The sequence below is a fragment of the Synchiropus splendidus genome, chromosome 16 (genome assembly GCF_027744825.2).
Source record: "Synchiropus splendidus isolate RoL2022-P1 chromosome 16, RoL_Sspl_1.0, whole genome shotgun sequence".
NCBI classification, from domain to species: Eukaryota; Metazoa; Chordata; class Actinopteri; order Syngnathiformes; family Callionymidae; genus Synchiropus; species Synchiropus splendidus.
Window position 1 is genome coordinate 14,692,756 of NC_071349.1, and position 15,996 is coordinate 14,708,751.

Consider the following 15,996-nt stretch of genomic DNA (forward strand, 5'->3'; position numbering starts at 1 on the left):
ATTTACAGTAAAAATGAGTGTCACAAATGCAATCTTTTTTTCTTTGCTACATTTATTCTTGCAAAAGTGAGAAGAGCTTTGACCTCCATTTGCAGCAGTAGCTTCTAAAGGAAAGATGAGGGAGATGTTGAACCACTTGTGCCAAGAACTTATTTTCTGTGACTGAGAATTGCTGAGGAGCGCAGGAGCGTTGGCTTCTGAGTTGTTTAACTGGCTTGCAAAGTAGTTGAAGTTCTGACTGGATTTCAATTAAAATATTCAAGACCTGTTATGTATTTTGGTGCTGTCCTGGCTTGCCATCCAGGATTCTTTTGAAGATATCAGGAGAAGACCGCTGATCTCAGATGTTCCAAAACGGCAGCCTATCAAGATCAAATACACTAGCATTGAGGGCTCGGCAGAGCTCTGGCCACTTTTCTTCTCTCCTCTTTGCCTCTGAGAAATGAAGTAAAGTTATGATTCACTCCATGAGTTGCTTGAGTCAATGACCCACCTGAGAAGAGCTAGTTCCTCTTGGAGGCCTTCAACTAGTCCCTGTAAAGTTCTTTTGGACCGTTTTTGGATCTCAAACTCCACGGTCAGCTCCACCATGGCCTCCTGCAGCATCTCCTCCGTCTCCTACTGTTCAAAGGCAGCGGTTAGTCTCATGCTTCTTCAAAACCAAATGTGTTTACCTTGAATTGTGCCATGTTCTCCGCCCTCTCCGCCTCAACCAGTTCCACTCTCTTCTCCAGACTGGACCTGTGCACCAGCAGTTTCTGTAGGTCCTCGCTGAGGGGCCCCAGTCTGGCCCTCAGGTCGCTCACCTGCGCTTTGGTCGCTCTCAGGGTTTCCTCCGCCATCTGCCTCCTTTTCAGCAAGGCCACCATTCTGGGTTCGTACCAGCCGTCCAGAACCTTCAGGCTGCCGCTGAGCCGCCGCCCAAGTCGGGCTGACGCCTGCCGGCACAGGGCTACCTCGCTCATCGCTCTTGGTCTGTGATGGGTCTTGGCCCGCTCCCGGATATCGACCATCTGGTTCTGGTGAGCCTCCTTCAGCTGGTTCCTCTGGAAGTTAAGACTCTGGATTTGGGCTTTGAGCTCCTCCTGTGGTCGGACACGATGATATCTGATCTTCCCATTCATGCATATGATCAATGAGTTTCCAACCTTGGTGACGCTGGACTGGGCCACCTCATACTCCTGCTGGGTCAACACCACCTGACTCTGGATGCAGTCTCTGGCTGTGCAGAACAGCCTCCTCTTCACCAGCTGGACCTGCTCATGGACGGAGATCAGGTCCAGCTGAGACAGCGTCACCTGTCTCTTCGTCTCCTCCAGCTTCCTCCTCAGACGCTCCACGGCTCGGACCATCGGCTCTTGTAGGCTCAGGAGCTCCTCTATCAGATGCTCTCTGTGCATCTCCAACTGGGTCACCTGCTGGACGCATTGGTCGAAGATGATCCCCAAGCTTTTCATCTCCTCCTGCTCCATCTTCATCCATGGTTGTGGGTCTGCTCCCTGATCCGGTGTCGTCTCTGCGGAGAGGCGGGTCTTCAGAGTTCCCTCCTCCTCATCCTCCTCCTCCTCCTCCTCCTCCTCATGGTCTTTGTCCATGACTGGCTGCAGGAAGTCACAGCTGGAGTAACGCTGAGTAGATTACACTCAAGACAAATCATTGTAATCCCATTTCACTCATTGACAGTTTAACACTCAAGTGGCACTTCAATCCCTAAACAGCTCATCAGATAAAAGTTGTTATGTATTTAAGTAAAACAAGATTAGAAACTGCAACAGAGGGGTTTTTGGAGGGAATCAACAAACAAGTGTCAAAGGTCAGACAGGTCCATTGATTTGTTTTATCAATTGAAAAGTCTTTCTACCGCTATCACCTACATTTTTATATCAAGTATTTGCTTTATTTTCCTGGTTACTTTTCACACTTTCTTGATCTAATTTATGAATTTATTTCAGATCAGCATAAATGGGTTATGTGATATTTATTGTAATATTTATTGTAATATTTATTTAAAATGAAAAAAAATCTAATATATATATATATATATATTCAGTAATAATTAACATACTGATGAAGCAACTTAATTTGAATTAAAAAAATGTATACTATAATAAACAGAAATAATATGCTGAGGTACTTCAACATAAATAAGTAAATAATTCACTAAAGCCAAACATATTTTTAATTTTCTCATGAAAAAATTTTGAGGGGGGAAATTATTGTAGCAGAAAAACGTATTAAATATCAAAACTGAAATGACTATTTTGAATACATGTATAAACATATAACATTATATATATCTATATATATCTATATACTTGTGTTTTCTATTTGAGCAGGAGGTTATATATATATAACCTCCTGCTCAAATAGAAAACACAAGTGAGTGAGAAAATGTAATTTTCCGAGTGGGATAAACTTCCACATAAATATGTACAGACTTTATACAATGTAATAGCAGGGAAAACCGACTTGAACTCCGGCATATACTGCATGTGTTGAACTACAGAACTGCTGAGAAGAGCAGTATGTGGTTCGACTGATCTTAATTTTATCCAGAAGCAGCACACGTCCACTTACTTTCGTTCGCCAGTCCAGTTTCGGAGCGTCTCTGAGGAGGATCCTGGACAACAGAGGCCCATTTGTGTTTATTAATAACAGCTAGACTCACTCCGGTAACGTTATCTCTCTCTCTCTCTCTCTCTCTCTCTCTCTCTCTCTCTCTCTCTCTGCTGCCACACACGCAGCCAAAACTGCGAACACCGCTGGTCATGTGACTCTGCTGAAATTTGTAAATAAATTATTCATAGTTTAAAATCAAACTGACTGGATTATTCAGGCTGTTTACGTTGCATGTCGATTTAGAAATTATGAACAATTCACCATCGCAAAAATAAATAAATGAATGTAAAAATATTTCCATAAAATTAAATTAAAATCACTTACTTATACATTGCAATATATTTTTTCGCGATTTCGCAAGGATAAATGGCAATTTTTAACTACAAATGAATAAAATAAAATAGTAATTTCATAGAAAAACATAAATGAATGTTATAAATCGACAAAATGAAGATAGAAGCGTTACATTTTTTGACAATGTATTTTGATGGAAAACCTTCCAACAATGCTCAATAATACCCTCTTTTTGTGGGGGGATATTATGCCATTGAAATGAGTCTAAGATTAAATGTCCGAACTTTGATCAGTTATTGACAAGTTGTTCGGCGCTTGGGCCACTAGGTGGCGCCGCCCCACCGACCGCAGCTCATCACCTGAGCACGTCCCACTCTCCAGGTGGGAAACTCCAGGTCCGCACTCGCGCTTCCCTTCAGTCGCACTTCGCGCTCCAGCGCAGCGTCCACGGACGGGACAGCCAGCGCGGGGGTCCGCTCCACTCACACGCAGTCGGACTTTCAGTGGCCAACTTTCGCGGACGCTTCCTTGAAGACGCTGTTTTTTTCTGATCACGGAAATGGTTCACCTGCGCTTCTTCTGGGAGAGTTGAGTCACGAAGACGCTGCAAATGGAGAGAGGCTGAAAGAAGAGCTTTAAAGTTGAACAAGGTGAGTTGACACGGGTGTTTCCGAGCCGCTGGCATCTCCTTCCGAGCCTCCACGTGACGGCCAGCTCTCCCGCTTGTGTTCACTCGACTTTGTTGCGAGTTAAAGTCGCGTCGTCTGCAGTTGAACCAAGGTTTTTGGTGATGGATGTCAGCGCCTCCGCGCGTGGAAACTAGGTGTGGGAGACTTGCTCAGCTGCCCTTCAGGGGTAACTTAAGACCTGTCGAGCTTCTCTCCGCCGTGGATCTGGTGACAATGAGGACTATTGTGTCAGTGACCCAGGCAGATGACAACCACTCAATAACAGTGTGTACAGTCCATAATGCTGCTGTATAGAGCGGCTGCTTGCTGATTAACCCGGGTTAGATAACAGAAGCAGGGAACCCCTTCACCCCTCCACCCCAGCTCTGTTTGCCTGCTGGACTTCTGGACTGAACCAGAGGTCCAGATCAGCTCAGCAGAAAAATGAGCAGCTCCTCGGCTGGTGATCTTTTCTCAGCACCCTGGATCCCAGTGTATCTCAGGTGGGTGAGGCCAAGACTGGAGCATTTGTTTAGTCAGGGTGTGTCGCATACTGGCGGCTCTGTCTTTACCAGCGTGCCGTGCCAGGGCTTGCAGATTACAGGTGAGTTATGTCATTGCCAGCGGCGGCGGCAGAGACACCCATATGGAGTTATGTTCCTCAGATGGGAGGCAAAGTTTGAGATTGCAAAGGTCGTGCCCCGGGTCCCATGATGTGTGAGGAGGAGGAGTCGGGGGTGGTGACCGTGGGCGTCAGGGAGAGGCTCGAAGTAGAGCTGCTGCTCCTGCATATCCCGGAGAGATGTTTCTGGTCCTGGTGCAGAGCCAAGACCTGAGACAGTTCCCCCACTTGGCGCCCGCTGCCACCCTTCTTTCCGCACGTCCCCACAGGAAAGGCCCCAGCTCAAACCTTGCTTCTCCATCTGTATCTGCAGGGAGCCGGACCCCTTCTGGTCCCCCACATCCTCGTGAGACCTGTTGAGCTCACTGCATCTATCTTTTTTTTTAGAAACTGGCCAAACCTGTTTCAACACTGTTGCGGAGATTTGCTACAATTCTCACAACCAATAAACCAGAGTGTTCCACTTGCCCCGCCCCCTCAGGAAGTGTTTACTTTTCCACCTTGGTGAAAAGGTTCTGCACAGGTGACTAGAAGACTAGTTTCTTGTAGCTCAAGTCTCCACTCTGACGTGGAAATGTCTCATTTTGCAGTGCCCTGCAGCATGACTTACTGTTGGCACTCAGATTTGGTCCCATCACACTCAGTCGCTTGGAGTCTTGTCGATAGCTTTCATAGTGTCATTGTCCTGTTGTAGATAATAAACACTTGCATAGTGTTAAGTGCTGTTTTCAAACTCAAACATTTTAATGGCTGTGACTGTGGTTTCAATGGTTCAATGGTCCCGGAGTGGCAGCAGTTTGGATGAATCTTGTCAACTGTGTTGAATTGTCGTGTAGCTCGAAACAAAGTGTGATATTTTTTTCAAACTGTGCTTAAATACTCAACAAACTTTCCGTCAAATGACACCAGTCGGCTTGTCGACCGGCTCAGGAACTGACTAGTCTCACAGTGGAGGTGATAAAAGAACACAAAAGGAACGCACCGTAACAAGCCTAGCTTAGCATGTACCACCGCGGAGGGAGCTAAAGTTTAAGTAAAAAAAAAATGGTATGTGTAATTCAATTTGTTGCTCATTTACAGCTCAGTTTAAATTGATAGTAGTAGATAGAGATAAAATCCGTTCAAGCTTTTCTGCTAGCAGCTCCAGTCAGAACACAGTGTTCCCTGTTGCGGTGCTACAACATGAGTGAGGGCAACGTGTTGTAAGAGCTCCGGACTGGGGAGGATGAGTGCGAGCAGTGATGAAGTGGTCTGTGTGTCTTGAGGAACGATGACTTGTTCATCAGCTTAGTGAGTGAACTCATCACTGGCTGAACTTTGATCGTCAATAATGAGCGTTGGAGGAGGTGCTGAAGGGCCAGGTGGTGGAGTTTGTCTCCACTTTTCCCGTCCTATCACAGCAAAACCTTTGACAAACTTGCTACAGGCCGCGTCATTGCAAGCCTCATCTATCAGCCAGGAAGTGACCAAGTAATCTTTTGCCCTCAAAACTGTGATTCATGCAACTTATTTAGCATTTAGAAGGACGTGCGGTGGCACCTTTCTTGTGAGAGCATTGGTGTCTGCTAGCCTCAAGGTAAGGCACGGTTCTTGCACTGGGAAACATGTCAGCACATTCCCAGGGCAGCAGTCTCGGTAAGGAGACCCAGACTTCCCTCTACCATGAACCATGATCATGTCTCGGGTCTGCCCCTGGACTTCCTCCCAGCTGGGAATGCGAGGAACATTTCATGATGAACACGTCCAGGAGACACTTGAGACACTCTTGTGGCCATTGATATCCCATGATGCTTCAGTTTGTTTACTATCTAACAGCATTTAACCTCCTGAAAATAAATCGATGGAAGCTTGTTGTGTAACGTCACATGTGTATTTGGAGTTTCCCGTCCTGCAACACTCGGCCCGGGCATCGATCGTCCTCCTCGTGCTGCGGCACAAGAGTGATTTCCCTCCAGCTGAGCTGAGAAGCCACGATGCATTTTCAATCGTCCAGCTGTGCTTGACTTGGCGCTTCACTTTTTGAGCTTGACCTGTCAATCCACGGCTCTTAAGCTCCACTGATGCTGAAGTCCTGGTCGAGGCGCCTGGCAACCTCTGGAGGCCAAGCAAACAAACGTCTCCAAGTCCAGTCCAACTGTCCAACAGCGCACAGAATGTCACATGACTTGCTCATGAATCAGTTCACAGTAAATGGCTTCAATCGCCCGTAAACTTGAGGAGTGTTCATCTGTGTACACGTTCTATAGAGTCTGAGTGTTGCCAGGAGCTTTGTTGTTTTTTTTCCGACGTAAACAGGGAAGTGCTGCGGAATGTTTACTTGTCGTCAAGCAAAACTCGTGCCATCAAAGAAACTTCTGCTTTTCTTTGTTGACTGTTGGGAGACACTGCATCAGTCTAAAAGCCCTGAATGACCTCAGGTCTGCTTTTAGATCATGACTCACATAGAAAAGCCTCAAGTCCTTCGCTTGTTTGACAGTCACCATGAGAACTTGAAGGAAGTGCAGGCAGCTGAGTCTATCATCACCAATCTCGACCTGTCTGTGGCGGCATTATCACACCGGCACCGGAACATGAAACACTTAAGAAGTGGGCGAAGCTTCAACGCTCAACTTCACTCTGCAAGACATATTTTCCTTAAACAGAGATTTTTTTGGGGGAAAACTGAGGAATGATATGGGCATAAATCCAGTGGGGCATCAGGCAATACTTCAATTACCGTGTTCTTCAGATTATGAGTTGCTGTGTTCTCACTTTTTTGCTAGTATTTTTACTGTCTTAGTTGCGGTTGATGTCAAAAATTTGCCCCCATTGCTTGTTTCTCAGTCGGCTGGATTCTTGCCGATGTTCTACTCTACCTCACGTTTTAAAGAAATTCATTTCTCCAGAAAGTTTGACTTACATTCCAGTGCAACCTTTTTTGTCATGATGCATTTTTTAACTGTTGCCACTTATACTGCGAAAAATATGGTCGATAAACTTTAAATAAGATAGTTCCTTGAATGTAGCCATTAGCAACGCAATGCTATCTTGCTAAATGCAGTGTGAGCTGTGGGTTCCTACTGTTCTTATTCATGTTGATTTCACTTGAGGATGCCATGGGGCAGACCCAGGACACACTGGAGGGAATCTCTCCTTTGACTTGGGCATCACCGGGTGCAGGATTTTTTTGAAACAGTAGCAGAGCCACTCCCCGTAAATGGAACAGAGCAATGAAGAAGCGAGCCAATGTTGACGTTTACTGAATTGGTGACAATAAAAAAAATAAAAAATTTATCGTGAGAAGTAAGCAGGCCTTTAGCTAGGTCTGGGCGTCTGCAAAACATGAAAAAATGGACGCCCGATTCTCAACTGTACCTTGGCCGCCAGATTACGTCCATTTTTTCATGTTTTGTAGACGCCCTCCTAGCTAAAAGCCTGGAAGTAAGTTTCTGCCCATCCCTTCATATGTTCGTATTCCTCCTATTTAGTTATTGCGATATGTCTTTTGGGAATTTTCAGCTTAATAACTCCACCTCCATGATGTCTTAGGTGTTACCCGCTTCCATTTAGGCGACTGCTTCATTTACACGTAGAGGAAGCCCTGCCGTATGTCTGTGGGGTGGAAAGCCTCGACTCCATCATCTGTCTTGTGCTCAGAGTGGAGCCCACTGTACGCACAGCCTTAGCTTGCGCTCAAAACGTGACCAGTGTTACGACTTGCTTCCCCCTTCCATCTTTGGCTCGGCCTGTTAGCGCCACGCTAGCCCAAAATGGCAGTTTGTCAAAAGCCCCAGTTGAAAGGAAGCGACTCCCACATGGCTGCTCTTATTTTTACAACTTCACCAGTCTACCACTCTATAAAAGATGTGGGCCACGGAGAGGGGGGGACGGGCAGAACAAAGGGAGGTGCCCAGAAGGTGGGAGGGTGAAAACAGATTTTCAGTGAAGAGTCAGTAATTATCAATCTCTCTGGAATGCTTCCCTTAGCAGACAAGCTGCTGCACGGCTCGCCAGCACCCTCCGAACAAATCGCTCGCCTCAGCGTCTCGCTTCACTCCCCTTACTGTTGACTTATGATGTTAGTGGTTTTGAGTCAAATCTATCAGGCTTTATCAGGCTGAAACTCCATACTTCCTTCTCAGCGATGACACACCATCAGTTAGGCTCTGTTTCCTTCCACGTCTGTCATCGCTGTGAAACATTTTTCTTCAGGCCTCAAACTAAAATAAAACGTTGTTACGTAACGTATGAAGCTTCTACTTTTAATTTCAATGAAACTAGGCTACAGCTAGCAACATAGTCGACCAGTCACCAACTGCTGTAACGACGACTCAGCATATGACATGTTGAGGACATGCCAACATGCTTATAATAATGCTGTAAATCGAATTTCAATAAATGTGTATGTTTAGAAATGTATGCAAATTGTTGTAAACACTTTGCATACAGTGCAAAGTGTTTATAGTGTTTTGAAACTTTATATATGAATATAAATTGCTCAAAATTTGGTGTGAAATGTACGTGTCCTTTTGATGTGTTCTTTGAAATGGTCTTATACTTCACGATTGTCCAGAAGTCTCAGCCATTTCTCAAGAGATAGAGGACATTATGACTAGTCGACTCATGAAGCCCTAGATCAGGGGCGTCTAACTGAGCCAAAAAAAATTGGGCCACAGTGGGTGACGGTTTTTGTTCCAACCCTGCAAGCACAGATAGCTTAACCAATCAGGTGTCAGCTGAAACAAACTGCACCAGACGATTCAGCGGCCAATGAGTCTGACCCACATCATATCACAACATTTAGTTCAGAGTTGTCATGAGTCCGGTCTACTAGCACCATCTGTCAGGTCGGCTCTTTTCTATGTGTGCGATTCAGTAATTCCATCACTTGAAATTTGATTCTTGAAATTCGCTGGCCACTTCCTGTTTGATTAAGTCATCACTTCCTGTTGAGCTTCTTGAGTCAAATAGATAGAGGAGTCATGCATCCAGGAGATATTGATGGATTGTTGTGTTGTGTAGCATCACATTACGATACCACAATTGAAAAGGTAGAAATGTCGTAAAAACTAGAAAAATGCTAAGCTAAGTGGAAGCTAAACACTGTTGTAACAGTGGACAACACTGCTCTCTACTCAAGACGTCTTGTGTTGTACTGGAACACTTCACTGATGGCAGAAACTTCACATTCCTTCATTCTTGGCTTCGACTTATCTTTTGTTTCAAGGTCGGGCTCAGTCCTGACCTTTCCTTTATTGAGTTCCACCGTGTGGTTGTGTGCTGTTCCTTAGTAGCAGAGTGCGTTTGATACGACGGGACAAGACGGACTACGCCCTGCCGTGTGCTCGCAGGTGCCGATCCTCTCTCCAGTTTTCACACTGCTAAACTGCACTCCCTCATTCTGCCCCTCTAAACACTGTTATTGAACAAATGGGCTGTTGCTGCGAAGCTGTTTCCGCCGCTGCGGATAAGAGCGCGTCTGGAGGAGGTCCAAAACTCCTTTTCCCTCCGATGGAAAAGTAACCTTGACAATCAGTTCTGCCTCTTTAGCACTATCAGCATGTGCAGCAGCTGCCTCGCGGCGACGTCGGGCCATGAGAAACATGCTAGCTCAGACAGATGAGGAGATAAGCAGCCTCCTGCTTTACCTGAGCCAGTTCTATTTCAAACAAGGGTGGCCGAGGTGCCACTCCCTCCCGGCTCAGCGCTTAACCCCATCAGGACATGGGGTGTGTGACTCACCGCCATGTCTGAGGAGTCAGTTCCGGCACACTGACGCCTGTTGATAAGGAAGGTGATGGCACACGGTGAGGCGGTTTGTCATCGAGCCACACACGGTTTACTTAAAACCTATTTTTCTTCCATGTGGTTTCTGCACACGTCTGTGCGACACGATCTGTGCCTTACTACCTTCACACCCATTTCCTGTTTCATTTCACGTGTGTGTGTTCAGGTGAGTCAAACACCTGACTCACGTGTTATTTTCCCAGACACCTGAGGTTAAGAGTCCTGCTCACAATTGGAGTCACGGTTTGCATGTATGCAGGTCTGCTGTTCTGTGAACCAACTTGAAGCTGAAATGTAAACAATGAACACTCCCATGAACCAGAGCCACTTCCTGTGACAGTGACTCACTTGAATTTGTGGGATTCAGTTAGGTGGGAGTACCGCTTACTGTGAATATTGATGCCGGAGAATGTGAGTCAAGATGAGTCAAGATAAATCTAGATGAACGGAATATGCATCATACAATTGAGTCGCTTCAATGTGTGCGATTCAGACAGTTCGACTTGCCTCCACTTGGAGCCGCTAGTGAGAATCTCTTCCTACACAGATGTGCTAATTGTCGTATGTGGTGAGTGCAACTTCATGACAAAGTCCTCTACATGTGTGTGATTTAGTGGCTTCATAACTTCTTCCTCCTTTCAAGTGACTTGGGTCACAGAGACTCGCTTGCATGTGTTGGGATTTGGTGCGCCTTTGATGTCTCATCTCTCGAGTCTTGATGACTCATTTGTGCAATTCATCTTGTCAAACTTACGTCGAACGAAACATCTAGTCATTGTCTCATGTGGTGCCACATATGTAGAACTTCATGTGTGCGATGTGTGCGATTCAGTGGCTTCATAACTTCTTCCTCCTTTCAAGTGACTTGGGTCACGGAGACTCGCTTGCATGTGCTGGGATTTGGTGCGCCTTTCATGTCTCATCTCTCGAGTCTTCGTGAATCGTTTGTGCGATTCAGCCTGCCCAACTTGCGTCCATCGGAACATCTAGTGTGCGACTCACTTCCTACATGGTTGTCCTCATCGTCGCATGTGGCGCCACATATGTAGAACTTCATAATACCTCCTTCAGATGTGTGCGATTCAGTGGTCTCATGACTTCTTCCTTCTTTCAAGTGACTTGGGTCACGAGGACTCACTCGGTTTTATCAGGTTGAAATGGGAATGACAAGTGTTGTGTTGCGTCACGTATCTAGAGCTTGCACATTTGGATTTGTGCGATTCAGTGTTTTTGTGAGTCAGATCCTCCTTGCTCATCACAGGGACTTGCGTATTGTGTTAGACACACTTCATTTGAAGGACTCACTATGGATTGAGTTTGTGAATTGTTCAGGAGTTGTAGAGACTCAGCATTGAGTTAGAGTCAGCAGCCCGATGTCTTGTCAGCTTAATATACATAGTCAAACATCCAACCTGAAACTGAAGATGGACGCACGTCTAGCGTCCGGATATTTAGGGGCCTGGTTTTGGTGTTGAAGCAGATGACTGAAGAGCTCCGTGTTGAGGAGACACTGATCCTGGATTTAGTCTCGTAGTTTTGCTTCAGGCGACACACACGTCTGAGGTTCGTCTGGATCTTTCGCTGCTCTTTCTGAAGCAGACAAAGTTAGAACTTCACGCTCATGTCCTCCAGCTGGCCGCGTCACCTCCTGACAGCATCTCATGTGGGGTTCTAATCCCACGTTCAGCTTGGTGTGTACACACGTCGACTTGTTCAGACGCGGTACAACTGTTGACTCAGTGTTTTCAGTGGAGCCTCTCATGTCTTTTGTGGAGAAAAAGTAAACAGCATGTCGGAACACACACACACACACACACGTCTGCTCCAGCAGGACTGAAACCACAGGATATGCAGTGTGAGTGTGTCGCTAGCTTCTTTGTGCAGTGAACTTTGTGCCACAGCGACCAGAATGAAGACTTGACTGATGCGGTTTTTGCTTATTTGGCTTGTCACTCAAGAGTCTTCATGACACTGAAAGTAGAGCTACTGCCCCGCCACAGCAGCGAGCCGACTGGCATCTTGACACCTCCAGTGGTGTCGTGTGAAAATTCACTTTTCCTCTGAGGTCGGAAGTAGTTCAGAAGGTTGAGCTTGATTTAGGGGAACAGTCACTCCTGTATTTCCTGCTTCAAAGATGTTTGCTAACGGGATAATGGCATGTTTTTACTGGTAACCATGGCGATGCTGCGGTGAGTCACCTCAGCGAGCAGGGCCCGCGGGGCGGTCCGCTGGGTGGTCCACTGATGCGGCCCAGACGACTCGGGGATCCTCTGTGATGAAAACAATCACATTCCCCGCAGCCGGCGGCTGGAGCTGCGGCCTGGTGGATGAACACATGAACATGGACACACTCTGAGTCAGATGCTAAGGACCATCACTGAGTCAGGAAGAGACGTGTCCGGTGCTTCTGACGTTCACTGCAGTCACTTTCTGGAGGATTTCATTTTGTTGCCGCAAAGCATGTTAACTTTGTTTACATGAATATTATTATTACCTCATTTTTCATTCTCTCTATACATTTGTTACATTTAATTGTTTCATTTCAATATTTTTTTTTCTGAAGTCATGTTTGCTTCCTTTTTCTACTATTATTATTATTATTTCACTTTTAGTTTTTTATTATGCTTTCTGAAATTTATTTTTCCTTAAAAGCATGATTTTGTTTCATAGTGTTTTTTGTTTAAAACGCAGTTTATTCCTCGTTTTAAGTACTTCTTAAGTACTTTCACCTTGCTATTGTTCAGCAATGAAGTGACCTGAAATTAAATTGAAATGGTTTTTTTTTAACACAATAATAACCTCTAAATAAATATATGAAATAGTTTGCTTCTTATGTAAAAAAGAATTCATTCTTTTTTGACTGTCATTTGATGACCATAATTTATGCAGCGTGGCTGCTGTGGTATCGCACAAAATAAAACTCTCCTCTTGGCAGATGTACATAGATTCTTGTGATTTTTATTCACCACCTTCATCCTCCCTTCTTTTTGCTCAGAATCAAAAGTGAATTTAAGACCTGGCGATTCCCGGTATTTGGCCCTTTAGCCTGCACATGTGGCTAAAAAGATGCTCTACACCTGGCTGTTTAACTGTTTTTGGTTTTAGCTTTTCATTTATCCACTGCAAATATGCCTTAACTCTATTCAGACAAGACGCAGGAACCACCTCTTGCAGGTAACGTGGTTCTACTTTGAGTCTCTCCTGGATGGCTGAGCTTCCATCTCTGCGACACCCTGCAGGGAACTTAACTTCTTTGAGCTTGTTCTTTCAGCCACTCAAAGCCTGGAGCGAAAAGTGAGAGTGGAAATTCACCAGTAAATAATGAGCTTTGTCTTCTGGCTCAGCTCTTTCTTCATAGACGACACATAATGTAGCAATGCTGCGGGATGCTGTCAGTTCTCGAACCTTCTTCCAAAGCGGCCAGTGGTGATGTTTATTAAGTCACACTCGCAGCTGGCGTCTTATTTACGAGCTCTGTTTTCCTAAACGCCGCTGCAGTCGGCCGTGACTTCAGATAGCTATCTAATAAAGCGTGCAGCTGGAAGACGCCCAGTGTAAGCTGCAGATCTCCGGGAGAACACGAGCGAGGTGGAGGGAGGAGGGGGAACAATGAGATCATGACAATTCAGAGAAGCAGGAAGGTGATCAACAACAGGAGTGTTTCTCTCTCAAAGTCTTCAGTGGGAGACGGTCGTGACTCTGCAGCTCCAGAGTTCCTTGGTTGTGTGCTGAAGTGCACCAGGCTCAGGGTGCGGCTTTGTGAATTATGACGGCCTGTTTTTGGAATGAAGGGAGCGGAGCCAAGTTGTTCTTTGTGGACCTGTGTTTGGTTCAGAGGGTCCCACTGAGAGGAGGTTTAATGTTCCCGATGACGTCACCGAGTATCACATGCTACTGTGGTCATATCTTGAACATTTCTCTGGAATTGCTGGTGCTAATATCTGTCTTCTATGAGGATGTTTTTGGGAGATGTTTTCACTCCCACAGTGGGATTGATGCTATAGACTGATGTTGGTGCTGAGGCATCTGTTCAACAGTCTGGGTCAGTGCCTCAGGAGTGGAGCACCATGGTTCACAAATCAGCTCTCACAGCCCAGTCTAACTGAGAGCCTGGATGAGGGTTCCTCAGGACAAGTTGTGGCAGGTACTCTGGGAGTATTTGAGGCAAACGCTCTGGAATGAAATGAATATTTATTTCCATGTTCTTGTCTGAGACACTTCGAAGTTAAATTGACTTGGTTGGTGCGACAGATTCTTGTCCTGTCCTTTCTAGGCCGCCACCATTTGCGTTACCGATTCCAAGTTGACATCTTCTCTTCCTTCCAGGACGTGACTCCGGGGAGAGGTGGGATGTCGAACCGGGACTCCATGGGATTCGGGGACTTGATCCCCCAAGATGTGGTGGATATCTTTGCCCATGAGAAGCACAACAAAAGAGGTCGGAAGCAGCGCAGTCACTCGCTGGGCCGTGCTCTGGGGTGGCTCAAGGGGAAGAAGAAGAAGGATGCCGGCGCCAACGGGCAAAATCTGGGACTGGGTCCTGCTCTAGACCTGGCCCTGGACGGACACAAGGGAGGACTGAAGTCTGGACGCCAGACTCATCCACAGGGAAACAGTCATGGTAACTTTCTCCTTTGTTTGTATCCACTTCTTCGCATTATGGCTTATTTTACATGAGGTGGCGATTTTAGCATTTCAGCTAATTCATGTACAGTGGTACCTCGGTTCTCGACCACAATCCGTTCCAGACGGCCGTTCGAGAAGCGATTTGTTCGAAATCTGAATGGATTTTTCCCATTACAATGAATGGAAAAAGAAGCAATGCGTTCCAAGCCTTAAAATAGTCTTTTGTAGGAGTGAATGTAGAGTGTCTGCTGCAGGTGCGCTGTTCCTCTATGTGTGTGGCCGCTGCATGTGGGAGGGGTTGAGTGAGTGAGGTCTCTCCAGAAGTGAAGAGGTGCCCGGTGCGTGTCCAGCTCTGAATGTGCGCTTCTGTGCAGTTTGGCTGTGACAAAGTCATAAACCAAGTCACGCTCTGTCCCAGACTCGCCTCATCCCTGTCCCAGCTCCAGCCCACAACAGGACATAGAAGTTCTGGATTTTCGTTCGAAATCTGAAGCAAAAAAATCTCGAAATTGTTGTTCGAACTCCGATTTGTTCAAATTCCGGGACATTGGAAAACTGAGGTACCACTGTATTTGCATTGTAGCACTTAAACATTTACACCTCTGCTGTGTTTACATTCAGCTTAATGAGTATTTTTGCATTCCTGGAAATGGCTTGGGTTAGTTAGCAGTGTTAGTACATCCAATATTGATAAAGAAGTTATGTACCTCTGCTACTTAGCAGGTTATTGCAGTGCAGAGCTGCTAACCAACAACGCCCTGTTGCCCTGGAACACTGACTTTTCAGTGTAAAAGCGATGCAATTACTTAATTGTTTCGCTCGATACTGAAATGCCTCTCTGTTCTGAAGGCACATTATTTTGGGAAATATCTGTGTTAATGTAAGCTGAGCCGGATATAGTGTGTGTGGGAACCAGCAGAGAATCCTGCTTCTTGGCTTGCAGGCATGTGTGTGTGTTTGCTGAGTGGAGGGATGTTTGAGCAGCGAGACTTGCGCTCGGCCTCTGACCTTCAGGCTGGCTTTGTTTCCTCTAAATGAATCTCAGTGAGACACTCAGCTACCTGGCCGTCAGGTTGGTCCAGGAGATACTGCAAACACACATCAATTCAGTGGGGCTTCAGCGGCGAGATTTCTCTCATGCCTCCCTGCTTCCGTGCTTGTCGGAGCTTGCTCACCAGCGCTGGAAACCTGTTTTCCTCCAAGTGTGAGATTTAAGTCAAGTCTGGCTGTCGCCCGATTAGCTGTCAGACATGAAACGTAGGGAAGCAAACAGATAAACATTCCCACATGAATGAACAGTTGCAGCCAAGCTCTGCTGATAGCATGTTAGCAATACACTTGTCTGAGCTTTGTTTACTTTAATGGTGCCTTCAGGCACTCGAAAGAAGTGGGGAAGTGAAA

At 46.0% G+C, this 15,996-nt stretch overlaps 2 protein-coding genes across 6 annotated transcripts in view; one reads left to right on the forward strand and one right to left on the reverse strand.

Annotated features, from left to right (window-relative positions):
• Positions 1-88: 88 nt before the first annotated feature.
• LOC128746965 (syncoilin-like) lies at positions 89-4,049 on the reverse strand. 4 transcript variants are annotated; one of them, XM_053844390.1, is made up of 5 exons: positions 3,273-4,049; positions 1,149-1,601; positions 675-1,085; positions 494-618; positions 89-435 (listed from the first exon to the last, which is right to left on the reverse strand). In XM_053844390.1, the coding sequence occupies exons 2-5, from the start codon at positions 1,593-1,595 to the stop codon at positions 381-383; spliced, it is 1,038 nt and encodes a 345-aa protein (XP_053700365.1). In that variant the 5' UTR covers positions 1,596-1,601; positions 3,273-4,049; the 3' UTR covers positions 89-380. The 4 variants fall into 4 exon arrangements, with proteins under 4 accessions (XP_053700365.1, XP_053700363.1, XP_053700364.1 ...); XM_053844388.1 differs by having other exon boundaries at positions 675-1,601; XM_053844389.1 differs by lacking the exon at positions 3,273-4,049 and having other exon boundaries at positions 675-2,088.
• Positions 3,309-15,996, forward strand: part of LOC128746961 (uncharacterized protein KIAA1522 homolog) — a 29,199-nt gene continuing 16,511 nt past the window's right edge. The window contains exons 1-2 of one of the 2 annotated variants that reach the window (XM_053844383.1): positions 3,309-3,563; positions 14,296-14,590. In XM_053844383.1, the coding sequence (XP_053700358.1) occupies positions 14,320-14,590 (271 nt within the window). In that variant the 5' untranslated portion in view covers positions 3,309-3,563; positions 14,296-14,319. Of the gene's footprint in view, positions 3,564-14,295; positions 14,591-15,996 lie in introns of those variants that run through there. The other variant, XM_053844384.1, reaches the window with a different exon arrangement.

Bases quoted from the DNA above. Each gene is read 5' to 3' on its own strand.
- LOC128746965 (XM_053844388.1), bottom strand. From the start codon at position 1,595: ATGGACAAAGACCATGAGGAGGAGGAGGAGGAGGAGGAGGATGAGGAG. The intron at 619-674 runs GTAAACACATTT...TTTGAACAGTAG, and splicing joins AGAACATGGCACAATTCAAG to GAGACGGAGGAGATGCTGCA. The intron at 436-493 runs GTGGGTCATTGA...TTCATTTCTCAG, and splicing joins GAGGAACTAGCTCTTCTCAG to AGGCAAAGAGGAGAGAAGAA.